General features: G+C 44.3%; 1 protein-coding gene across 5 annotated transcripts in view; it reads left to right on the top strand.

Moving 5' to 3' along the window:
• Window positions 1–12,534, top strand: part of ADARB2 (adenosine deaminase RNA specific B2 (inactive)) — a 367,014-nt gene that overhangs the window by 292,017 nt on the left and 62,463 nt on the right. For all 5 annotated transcript variants that reach the window (XM_083466812.1, XM_083466815.1, XM_083466814.1 and 2 more), the window contains one exon: window positions 6,034–6,148. In XM_083466812.1, coding sequence (XP_083322938.1) covers window positions 6,034–6,148 — 115 coding nt within the window. The remainder of the gene's footprint in view (window positions 1–6,033; window positions 6,149–12,534) is intronic.

The following is a 12,534-nucleotide window of genomic DNA, read 5'->3' as shown; positions in this document are numbered from 1 at the left end:
GTTGTTTCTGCTTTGTAAGCCGCGGAGAAAGAGAGATGGAAGAGGACAGAGCAAAGCTGAACGAGAGCTCCAGGGTATGGTTATTGTATTGGTAGGAAGGAGAAGGAAGAGAAAGACCATCCTCAATCCTGCCCTATGATGAGTTGTGGCAGTGGACCTAATAGGAGGCCCAGAATACTCTGTGGGTGAAGAAGGCTATGCATCAAAAGGGAGAGAGAAATAATTCAGCACAGGGTTCTTGTTTTCCCATTGACAAGAGTCTGCATGAGGATCACACTAAGCAGTGAGAGTTATATTTAATGGCCCAGAGATCCAGGAAATCTTGAAGCATGATTAACTCATGGTCTGCATTGAACTTCTGAAGTAATAATAATAATAAAATACCCCACAGATTTTTCTTTCTTGGTTCATGCAAAGAGGGAAGCTTTTATTTTATTTTGGGCATGTAGGCGTAAATCCCTCATTACCAATGAAAGATATTCATATAATTTTACTCTGCTCAACATTTGCCTCCAAATGTCAACAGTTTACTGAAAAATGAAGTGCTGGGGGTGGCGATAACCAACGGTGCTCTTGATGGTGCCTGTTTAGTGAAAGATTTCATCCCACCCATATGCAAATCTAACCTTTCTAATATTTGAGCCCAATAAGCCCAAAGACGGGGTTTCAGTAGAAAAATGTTTACTAAAGACTTTCTTCCTTTACAATCTATTGATTTTAATATCCTTACCATTCCTGTTGAATGTCAATATCCCCCTGCAGACTGCCATTGCAAGCCCGAATCCATTTCATTTATTTATACCATTTGAGGGGGAAAGTGCTGAGAAATGAATAAAAAGTTCTTTCTTGCTGGTGTCCTAGCATTGAGAGTCGCAACTTGATCATTTGTTTCCTGCATGAATAACTGGGGGTGTTTTAATATGTCTGGGATACAGGTGGCACTGTGGGTTAAACCACAGAGCCTAGGACTTGCTGATCAGAAGGTCGGCGGTTCGGATCCCCACGACAGGGTGAGCTCCCTTTGCTCGGTCCCTGCTCCTGCCAACCTAGCAGTTCGAAAGCACGTCAAAGTGCAAGTAGATAAATAGGTACCGCTCCGGCGGGAAGGCAAACGGTGTTTCCGTGCACTGCTCTGGTTCGCCAGAAATGGCTAAGTCATGCTGGCCACATGACCCGGAAGCTGTACGCCGGCTCCCTCAGCCAATAAAGCAAGATAAGCACCGCAACCCCAGAGTCAGCCACGACTGGACCTAATGGTCAGGGGTCCCTTTACCTTTTTTTAAATATGTCCATCAAGGACAAGAATATCAGAAGAGCCCCACTGGATCAGACTGAAGGTCCAACAAACTCAAAAGAAAGGGGCCAAGCCCCGTGGCACAGCATGCCGAGGTTCTGGGTTCAAACTGTGGCATCTCTAGGCAAAGCTTTTAATTACATTTGTCGAGTTACTGAGTTATTAAGACAACTGTGAACTAGATCAGGGGAAGCCAACATGGTGCCTTTCCTGCCCCCCGCCCCCCATTTTATTGTTAGTAGATGTTCAGGCATTCTTTTGACTGAATTGTCTTGCTTCCCACGCATTAATTCCCTGATCAAACACAGCATCGTGATGCTACAAAGCTTGAAAGATCTGTGAAGTCTCCAGCCCAGGTCTAGCTGTCAGGAACCCTCAGACAACCTGGTCTAGGAAGTGGGGAAACTCTTCTATCACTTGGTTTTTCTCATAAGCTAGCTATGAGCAAGCATGACAGAAGTTCTAGTGAAGGACTGAAGTACCTCAGAATACGTAGGAGTGGTTCCATTATCCATGAAGCTGCAACCACCTGTGTGCTTCTCCATGTTTCTATGTTCCTTCTTTCACAAGCTAACATACTTCCATAAAAATGGAATCAAAAGGCCCAGGACGCCACACACACCCATCGTACCACTTCAGACACCTGCAAAGCCTTTCTGAAACATGCACAACTTGAGCAACAACATCTCTTACTACACAACCTTCTGTAGCCTAAGTTATGTTGTTATAGTGGTTGGAGTTCTCTAGAGCTCACAATTCGAACTCCAAACACAATAAGGGGATTATCCCCTCCCTGGAAAAACTGATATTTAGTTTTAAATCAGAGCAAACGTAAGCCAGGTTTTCAGCAAATTGCTGTTTTGTTCCGATTTAAAGCTAAATATTGGGTTTTTCCTGGGAAAGGAGTGGGGCAAAGGGGAAATCTATCGGACCTGTACTTTCTAGGCACCGGATAAAAGGATGAGCCCAAGGGCCTTCTTTTCCCCAATTTCAGTCAAAGCTGGTTTGGGGGGATATGAATCAAAATTATTTCCTAAGAAACAGCAGGATAGATACAGAGTAGATACGGATTGTGATGAACGCTGTGTGTCTACCATTTTCCAAACCAGTGGTGGGGGCGCACTGGGTCAATGGAAGCATGTGCAAAGCCTCACAAGACTGCTACATTTTCTGCTTCATGATGTTTTTCCTTTCTCTTTAATAACCACTCGACTTATTTCTGCTAACTTCTCATGTAATGGATTTAGTGTTCTTCAAAGTCCCTGGTCAGTCTTTTGAGTTCAGCAAAAGCCAAGTCCTTTTATTGTTTCTCTCTACCTCGAGCCAATTTGCTGTTTTGCCTCGACTTGGGTCTCTTGTGCTTGCTTGCTTGCTTGCTTGCTTGCTTGCTTTAGGATTTGCTGGCAAATGAGGCAAAGGAAACTGTGGCTAGTGAGATTTCTAAAGCCAATGTTAAAAATTTCATTTGTTCCCTCTTAACATTTTAGGAGCAGTTCTTCTAGGAGGCCTATGTGCCTCCAAGCTAATTAACTCCTAATGAGTGTGAAACACCCAGGGATGTTTACATGAAGGGCACTACAGAAACAAAGATGGACCAGATTGTAGAGCTGGGAGAGATTAACATTATGGTTTGATCCTTTTTATTAAAAAAAAAGTTATTGAAACATTCTTCTTTTCAATACTGTGCTCTAAACTGAAGATGATAAAAATCAGCAATCCATACTGATTTTTGTTGAACTGAATCATTCCCATCTCCAGACCATTAGAAATGGCAACTACAATTTCAGTCAGGTAATGGGTTTCTGGGATGACCATCTCATTATGGTGCTGGGAAATTTCCTATCAGGTCAGGAACGTTCTCTGGTTGCCACACTGGCTCACATGCTTAAGCCATCCAGAGATATTTGCTCTGGAATGTCATTTCTCTAACACATTTGCTTTTTGTTCATGGTGCACGGTGGTTTATATAGCTTAAGATGATCTGCACCTGGCCTGGTGGTTGTACGGTCTTGATCAGATGTTTCCTAGTGGCTAAGAGGGTGAGGCCCTGCTTGAAATCTTGCCTGAACTGTGCCTGCATTACCTTAGGTAAGCCGCTGACCTGGTTTGAATGTAACACCACATCATAGGGTAGCATTGCATGAAAAAGCCTGCTCAAGTTTTGGAGTCTTCCCACTCCTCTAAACTTCCTGCACGGCTGCAAGGAGGAAAGTGGACACTTCCTGTTTTTAACTATCCATAGTTTACATCCAGACATGAGGAACTGTGGATAGAACAAGCAAGGATCTGACACCACAGTTTGATCCTGGCTTGTTTTAATAAGCCATCATCTATACAGATCACAGGGCTTATTCTTCAAGCATAACGCTAAGCTACGTATACTTAGTTAAAAATAAGAAGTGTGTGTTTCTAATTCTCTCCTTTTGGCTTAGCTGAGGAGAGGGTTGCATGAAGCAAGGCTTGGGCAGGTTCCTTTACATAACGACGGTTTAGCACAGGCATAGGCAAACTCAGCCCTCCAGATGTTTTGGGACTACAACTCCCATCATCCCTGACCACTGGTCCTGTTAGCTAGGGATCATGGGAGTTGTAGTCCCAAAAACATCTGGAGGGCTGAGTTTGCCTATGCCTGGTTTAGCATTATGCCTAAATCAGACCGCTATCTCTAAACCTCAGTCCCACCGTTATCAACTGCATATCCGTTTAATGCGTATCCCACCTTTACACCACCATCAATGATGATGATGATGATGCAATGGATGAATGAGGCACGTTAGATGGCTAGGATGGGCCGCAGCATCTGATCAAACTCAGTTACAGTCTCAGGTTTGTGGCCACATGTTTTGAAAGGCTGTGTGTGTGTGTGCTGGGAAAGAGGGTGTCTCTGGGTGCTCAGAGACACGATGATAACATTCACTTTAAAAGGAAGACTCGGAGCGGGAAGCGAGGAAAGATGTCAACAGCAGAGCACACGCATGACTTACATCTGTGCTGGGACAGCTTGATCCATGTACTGTTATACCGAGACAGCTTTTTCTGTATTTATTTACAGCAAAGCTTAATAATTAATGAGCACTTATTATTATAGCTGCTCCAGAACCATATGGCAGGCAGGATGTGAACAAATCTTTCGAGACAAAGCACTCGGGTGGAAGCGTGTTCTGATTTTGCTCCTTTATGTCTGAGCAGAAGGCAGAGGTGTTCTCGCAGCATGAAATGTTTACTTACAGGGTTTCATTTGGGGGGGGGGGCTCCTTTTCTTGCTTAGCCCATTCCGCCAACAAATTTCAGGCAGGTCCTGGGCCAGGCAGGTCTTCTCTCAGTGGAACTTTAGCTGAGCAAAAGAAAGGTTTCGGGTACAGAGCAGGAAGTGTAGGATTTTCAAGTTCACAAATGATCCACAAAGACTGGATTGAAAGGAACAAACTTTTAGTTCTGCTACTGCAAAACTAGAAGGAAAACCGAAGGTAGAAAAATGCCCCTTGGCTTCCTTTCACTGCAGGTCTCATCCAGAACTGATCCTCTCCCTCCCTCCTTCCAGATCGCTTTATAGTTCCTACTCACAATCCAAGAAGGCTGGAGATGGCATCGAGTCCAGATCATCTGCTCCATGGTGGATCAGAGCCACAAGATGAGCCTGTGCGGTGTAGTGGTTAAGAGCAGTGGACTCGTAATCTGGGGAACCGGGTTCGCGTCTCCGCTCCTCCACATGCAGCTGCTGGGTGACCTTGGGCTAGTCACACTTCTCTGAAGTCTCTCAGCCTCACTCACCTCACAGAGTGTTTGTTGTGGGGGAGGAAAGGAAAGGAGAATGTTAGGCGCTTTGAGACTCCTTCGGGTAGTGATAAAGCGGGATATCAAATCCAAACTCCTCCTCCTCCTCCTCCTCATCTTCTTCTTCTTCTTCTTCTTCTTCTTCTTCTTCTTCTTCTTCCTCTTCCTCTTCCTCTTCCTCTTCCTCTTCCTCTTCCTCTTCCTCCTCCTCCTCCTCCTCAATGGAATCCTACTTCATACCCAGTTAGTTAGCAGTATCAACAACAAAATAGCTTTCTCCACCTAAATTTGTTGTTGTAATCTGTCTGTCTAAGGAGACAATGGAGGAGTGCACCTTCAGGGGTCAAACCATTGGAGAGTTACAGCGCCTGCTGTGGCTGTAGAGACTGATACAGGAGAGCCATGTTTTATTGCAGGGGGGGAGAGAGATGAAGGCATCCAGTTTTGCTGCAACAGGTGCACCATGGCGTTCCTTTTCTCTGCACTCATCCCACCTAAATTAGGCTGTTGGAAACTAAGGAAGCTAAGCCAGAGAGGACTGTTGCATGAAAGGGCTGTGAGATGTGGTACTGAAAACGTATTCCTTGCTTTAGAAGGTGCTCAGAAGCACCTTTCATTCTAGTTTGGCTGGCAGATCTTGAGCTTCTAGTAATATGCAGTGTAATTCTTAACAAGCCTGAAGTCTTACCAATAACGAGCCAGGCAACATCTATGCGAGTCTCCAATGGCGGTTGCTGTAACTACTGGTAGAATAAGTTGTGTGTGTGTCTGTGGAAGCAATAAGATTAATTTCACATTGAGGTTTAAAGTGGTGCCATTGTGCTTGTTGTGACCTGGATATAGGCAATGACAAAGCCATTTTGATTAAAGGAGAAAGCTGGCAAAGAAGTTATTTTATTGACAATTGCAGACCACTGCTCCAGTCCAGCAGAGTGAAAGACTGGCTTCTGCTTGTGTCCTTTCAGGAATTCGCTGATTCCCTCTATCAAATGATTACGCAGAAGTTTCAAGAGGTGACAGATAATTTTGCTGCCATCTATGCACGTCACAAATCCCTTGCAGGAATTGTCATGACCAGAGGTAAGCGTAAACTTTCTTCCATGCTGGTTTGCAACCTTATAATTTGTTTGGGAATTATTATTTTTCTAGGTCCTGTGGGATTGCTCAGTTGGTAGAGCATGAGACTCTCAATCTCAGGATCATGGGTTTGATCACCATGTTGGGCAAAAGATTCCTGAATTGCAGGGAGTTGGACTAGGTGGTCCTCATGGTCCCTTCCAACTCTACAACTCTATGATTCCACGGTTCTTCTAGTGGAAGATGAAACATAGTTTACACTGGCCACTAGGGGCGGGAGGTAGTTTCTGATTTGTGTTTGAGGTCTTTATAGTATTTGAATTCAGCGATTCAAACTTCTTGTATTGTAATGGTTGCTCTGAGACTTTGTGCTGTGCAGCACTTACAGTGGAGATGGGGGACCTCAGGTCCAGAGGACAAATGTGGCCCTCCAAGCTTCTGAATCTGGCCCTTGGAGCTCTCCCCAAGCCAGTCCTGCTTTGCATCCTTCTCGGGTGTTTTTGCCTGGTTGAAATGTGACCTTGAACTTAACTTTGCTTTACATTAACTTAATGTAATGTAATGTAATGTAACTTAATGTTTACATTAACTTAACCTTTCTCAATTCTCTACAGCAGAGTGGTCCAAAGTGCAGCTCTCGGGCTGCATGTGGCTCTCAAGGCCTTTTTGGGTGGCCCTTGGCAACATTTGGCATCCCTCCCACAGCCCTTGTGTTGCTTTCCCAAAGCAAGGCGCTGTGCTTTGGGCAAGAGGCGCAAGGCTCTGACAGGGTCCTAGAGTCCTTCTGTCTCCTTCCCAAAGCCTAGTTAGCACTTTCCCAACTTTGGGAAGGAGGTGGAAGGGCTGTAGTACCCTGGTCAGAGCCTAGGGCCTCCTTCCCCAAACCCAGCATCTCGCTTAGCTGGCTTTGGGCGGGAAGTACAAGGGCTTGGGGGGGCATCAGATTTTGGCCTCGTCCTCAGCCCCAGCGCATGCGGGTAACAAGACAATGTGTGGTTCACAGGTTCCGCGTGAAAGTACTCTTGCAGCCCACTTGGGTATGCAAAGTTGGACCTCTCTGCTATACAACATGATTTTAGAATGGTAGCACTGAATCTACTGCTATGCACTATTGTTAGTTGTTACTATTTATTAGCGTAACCCACTTTTCAGCTCAAAGAGCCCCAATACAAAAATACATTTAAATACACAATGTACTATGTCAACAAAATTACTGCAAACACCTTAAGCGCAGCGCAAAGATAAACAACAGAAACCATCTTTGCCTCCTTCAAGTTCAAAATAAATACCCAAGATAAAGGAGCATTTGCTTGCTTATAAAAAGTTAACATAGATGTGGGTACTGGGAGGGCTAGGGGCCATCACAGAAAAGCCCCTGGTCATGATAATCCTGGCACTCAAACATGTATAAATCATAAAACGGAGTGAGGGGGTTTATTAAATGATCAAAGAGACTATAATTATATAGGCAGCATAATTCCATCCTACCTTACCTCAATTAATTATTTTGTACCCCACTTTCCAGTCAAAAAAATTGTTCCCAAAGCAACATGCCAATACACAACGGAACCAACCCATGTCCTATTGCAGGCTGAGTTGAGGGGGGGGGGGAGATGTGGATAAACAAAAATGCTAGTTGCCAATGATTAGAAAGTTTATTTATTTGGGTAACTCCATTCTGGATAACTAAGAATGTCTGAAGCTGAAATCATGCTATAGTGCAGAAATGCACTGTAGGTCTAATCTCACAAATTTTATATTTATGGGTGGTTTTTCCCCAAATCTTTTTAATAGCTGTGGTAATGTCATGATGCTCGAAAATTCATGACGCTTCTAAATTCTGCAGGCAAAACTTTGGATTCTAATCCAATCCCAGGTGTTTTGTCTCCTATGTAGTTTTTACTTCAGCTTGCAAAAGTACAAAGGCAGCAAATTGTGTATCAAATATAAACCATTATCTCATATGCATATGTTTCGAGCTTGACAGACGATTTTTCAGAGAAGGCAGGAGGTATCCAATGCATATTCAGAGGGGGCTTGCTAAATTATCTGGAACAAACTGGCACTGCACTGTAGACTCAGGCTGTGCAATATGTTAACTGCTATGGGCTCTGACTAGATCACGAGGCAGAAGTGAACCACTGTTCAGTCTAGGGCAGAATGAAGGTCACTGGAGTCAATTCCGTCCATCCCTTCATTAAAGAAGCCATAAATATTCAGGGCAGATAGCTGACCCATGGGCTCATAAAGATCCCAGACACGAAATACCCAATATCTGTTCTTGCAAGGACCATGTTACTTTCTGGGCAACATCTGGGCCTCCACAAAGATGGTCACCCATGAAAACCAGCACCCTGTGTGAGCAGAATTCATGTTCCTGCACAGAGATGGGCTGGTCCACCCTGTCTGTGTCCCCCTGTGCTGCACTGCACTCCTCTCCAGATGATCCCATGAGCCTCAGGAGCTGCTTTTGAGGATGCGCAGCATCTGTGGTGAGAAGGGGGATCTGAAAAAGGTACTCACGTGCATCGCACTTTGAATCCTGGCCTGCATGGGTCACTTCAGCAGCCCAAACCGGATGCAGCCAACCGAAGACTTTCTTTTTTTTTTTTAATCAGAATTTTATTAAGTTTTAACAATAAAAAAGTTCAGAAAAATACAAAGACAGAGAAAATACAAAGTTACAAAATACAAAAAAACACACTTTAAACACGAAAAAAGAAAAAAGAGAGAAAAACACATATAGAAAAAGAAAAAAAAAGAAAAATTCCCTCTTTCTTAATTTCATCTTTAGTTAACTTATTTTCCTGACTTCCTCACGTCTCCCGTTCTTGTATCCCTTTTAATAATTAATTCAGCAAATTCATGTCCTATTAGTTTATCTATTGTTAATCCAATCTTACATTTTACCTTGTTGCTAGAGCCCCTGCAATTCATTTCAATGTCATCAGCATTCAAAAATTTTACACTACTTCTGCAAATAAGTTTTAAATTTCTTCCAATCTTCTTCCACCAACTCTTCTCCCTGGTCTCGGATTTTGCCAGTCATTTCCGCCATCTCCATGTAATCTATTAGTTGCATTTGCCAGTCTTCCAAGGTGGGTAGATCTTGTGTCCCGAAGACTTTCTCTTTGAAGAAAGTCAGAAGCTGCACAACTCTCCTAGCATTATGGAAGGTGGGAAGCCTCCTGAGACCTTCTGACTTTTTCCCAAGACTTATCTCCAATGGGAAAGAAGAACCCAGCCTTCTCCCAAGTTTTCCATGCATGCCAAAGGACTCGGCAGGCGTGGCTCTTGCAAGTGGGACAAAAAGCAGCTGCAACATCTATACATCCTAGGGAACTCCGAGATGGGATGAATCTTTCACCTTGTCCCAAGTGCAAGAGAGAAGAGGCCACTGTGAAATGTTCTGCACCTAAAGGAAAGACAGACAGACAGACAGACAGACAGATAGATAGATAGATAGATAGATAGATAGATAGATAGATAGATATAAAAGTTTTGCATTCCTTTGATTTGGGAGTGTCTTGCTAGAGACCTAACCTAGGGCTTTTTAAATGTTTTGGATTTGTAATGGCACATTTCCTTTCCACCTGCAATTACTGGACATAATAAAGAGCCCCTGCCACACATTCTAAGGCTAATCTATTATTTTCAAAGTCCTTCTTCAAAGAGAGTGGGGGGAAGCCCTCTGCGCACTTGCAGAGGAAGGCTGGTATTTAAACACTATTTTTCCCATTTGAACTTGATACATCTTGACAGTTTAAATATAGATAGAGACATCTTTGTCTGCTTTTCTCTTCAAAATACATAATCTAAGAAGTTTGGTCCTCTTCAGAGAAGGAGACGAGGAAACTCACAGAAGAGCAATATACATTGATTTTTTGAGTTCAATTTTCTCTTTCTCTTCTCTCTCTTTTTTTCCTGAAGCTGACAATCACTTTGATCTTAAAAGCAAGCAGGGAGGCCTTTTCAGTTATCTTACATATGAAATAAAGATGAAGTGGACAAAAGGGGCTCTAAACAGCAATTTCACGCTGTGATAAAAGATGGCAAATTATCGCCCATATCTCATGAAATGGATCTTAATGATTGCTAAGTGAGGTAGCAGGAGAAAAGTAAAAAGTTGGCAATCTGTCTCCATGGATCCTTCCAGTCATTTTAAGATTCGGAAGGCAGGGCACCTAAAGGTAATCAAGAATATTGATGGGCAATTGATTCCTGGCCCTTAGTTTACTGCCTGGTAAAATGTATTAGCAGACTGATACAATAGGCCAGCGATTTAAGGAGCCAATATGCCGTCGGAAGCATTGTCAAAACAGCAAAGCCAAGCATGCGTGCTTTACAAAACTCCTCCACAAACAAGTTCTGGGGGGCTGCGTTACATCAGACACACTTTGCAGCAGGGGGAGCCAACTTTTGGGGGCCAACGGGTGCATTTTAAATTTTGGGAAAGTGCTATGGGCATCTATCACACACACAAAAATGGATGCTGTAGAAGATGTGGAGTAACACAAATTAGCTGCCATGTTTTAAAGAGCAGAGGAGGGCGTATGACCGCAAAATGGTGTGGGACTTCCTCTCTGTCGATGAGAAAAAAGGCAACAGCATCAGCCACCACTGCGCTTGCTTACAGGGGGAAGGTCTTTGTACCTCTCCTCACGAGGGTGAGAGTCCCGCTCTGGGGTCCAGTGAAATGTGGGCATGTTCAGGGTAGGAGAGACCAAGCCATTGCAAACTGAACTGAGGAGGAGGAAATGGTCCGATGGTCCGATGACAGAGGGCTTAATGGGGAAGCAAAACTGCTTAAAGAAACAGATCTCAGAAGGGCTCTGAGGATGGGACAACTGAAGCCAATGAAGTCAACTGAAGAGCAAGACAACCTCCTGGGGCTCTGAAGACCCTCAAGATCCATAGGAGGAGGGTAGCAGCTCTCACAATGAAGCCTTGAGATTGTGCCTCTCTGCATCCATGTTTACCATACTGTGATTTGCCTGCCCTAACATAGCGTATGTGTAGACTACCTATCCAGTGCAGTGCCACTATTGAATTGGAGGGTCAAAGGTGCTGTGTTTTTGTTTGTTTGCTTGCTTAACATTTTGTTACGCCATCCTTCATACAAATCCCAAGGTGGTGTACATCACTAAAACACAACTTCATAAAACAGTGCATTAAAACAAAACGAGCGAAAGCACGTGGCAATAAATAAGTATAATGCAGCAATAGCCACGGTAGCTTTGTGACAATAACCTCCTGAGGTTTGGCATCAGTCACCCACAAAAGAATAAAGGCATCTTCAGGAGTCACCAAAAGCTCAGCAGAGCTGCTGCCTGCCCAATTTCAAGCGATCTGTGTGGAACACTCTGCATGCAGATAACTGGGGTCAGGGCTTGCTCCAGGTGGCCCTGGGCAAAGGATCCTCTAGTAGATCCCATCCTCTACCAGCTGGCCCTGACAGGGTTCTCTGGCTGTGGTAGTAGTGCTGCAAGCCAACCTTTGAATTTTCCACAGTGCCCCAGAATTAAGCTTATTCAGAGGCTTGGTGGGAAACCCATCCACTTAGTGCAGCTTGGTCTGCCATGTTGGGGTGTGTGGAACAGGGGCAGGGGCTTGGTTAGCATTAGCAGGGGCCTGATGTTGACCCTAACCTATGTCCATGAATGAAGAGATGATCAGGAGACCCTTCACAGAGGGATGATTTCCCAGAGTGCTTCAACAGTCAGCCCCTCTTTGAGGGAAGGGGGATAAAGTTCTCTGAGCAACTCTCAGCAGCCTTCACAGACTACAGCTCCCAGATTCTCTGGAGGAAGACACAACTGTTGAGGGTGGTATATGATACTGCTTTAAATGTATGGCACAGGTGGAGACTATAATCACAGCTTCCTGTGCCCCACTGCAGCACACTGATGGAGGCAGATGCAACACCTCAGAAGCATGGGCAGAGGTGCATATGATTCTGCTAAATCAGCATACTCTCCGCCAGGCCAGCAGTTTTCCTTCTTCTCTGTTCACAGAGGGGACAGGGGAGTAAATGAAATGGGCCATAGAAACCAGAAGCGGAAAAGACTGCTAAGTCATCACATCCATGCCTCCGCAAGTGCTGGATTGCTCCCCGTACTACACCCTTGAGTGCCTTTCTTTCCCAATTTGAGATTTAAATGTACCACTTAGCAGCGGGTCTTTTGGGTCTTCCTTGGGGAGCCCTCCTCCACTCTAAGTAGCCTTTGTTGTTGATAATAATCCCCTCTCCTCCTTGATTTTCTTGCCTTTCATTGTGCTGAAGCCATCTTCGTTTTAATACAACAGTTGCTTTCTTTCCCCGCTTCACGTAGAACCTTCTCTGAGTTTACACCTTTTGCGAGCTTCCAGGCCATTTTCCTCTTACCTTA

The sequence above is a fragment of the Podarcis liolepis genome (assembly GCF_965112155.1).
Source record: "Podarcis liolepis genome assembly, chromosome: 12".
Taxonomy (NCBI): Eukaryota; Metazoa; Chordata; class Lepidosauria; order Squamata; family Lacertidae; genus Podarcis; species Podarcis liolepis.
Note: the sequence above shows the minus strand (reverse complement) of the source record. Positions and strands in the feature narration are given on the sequence as shown.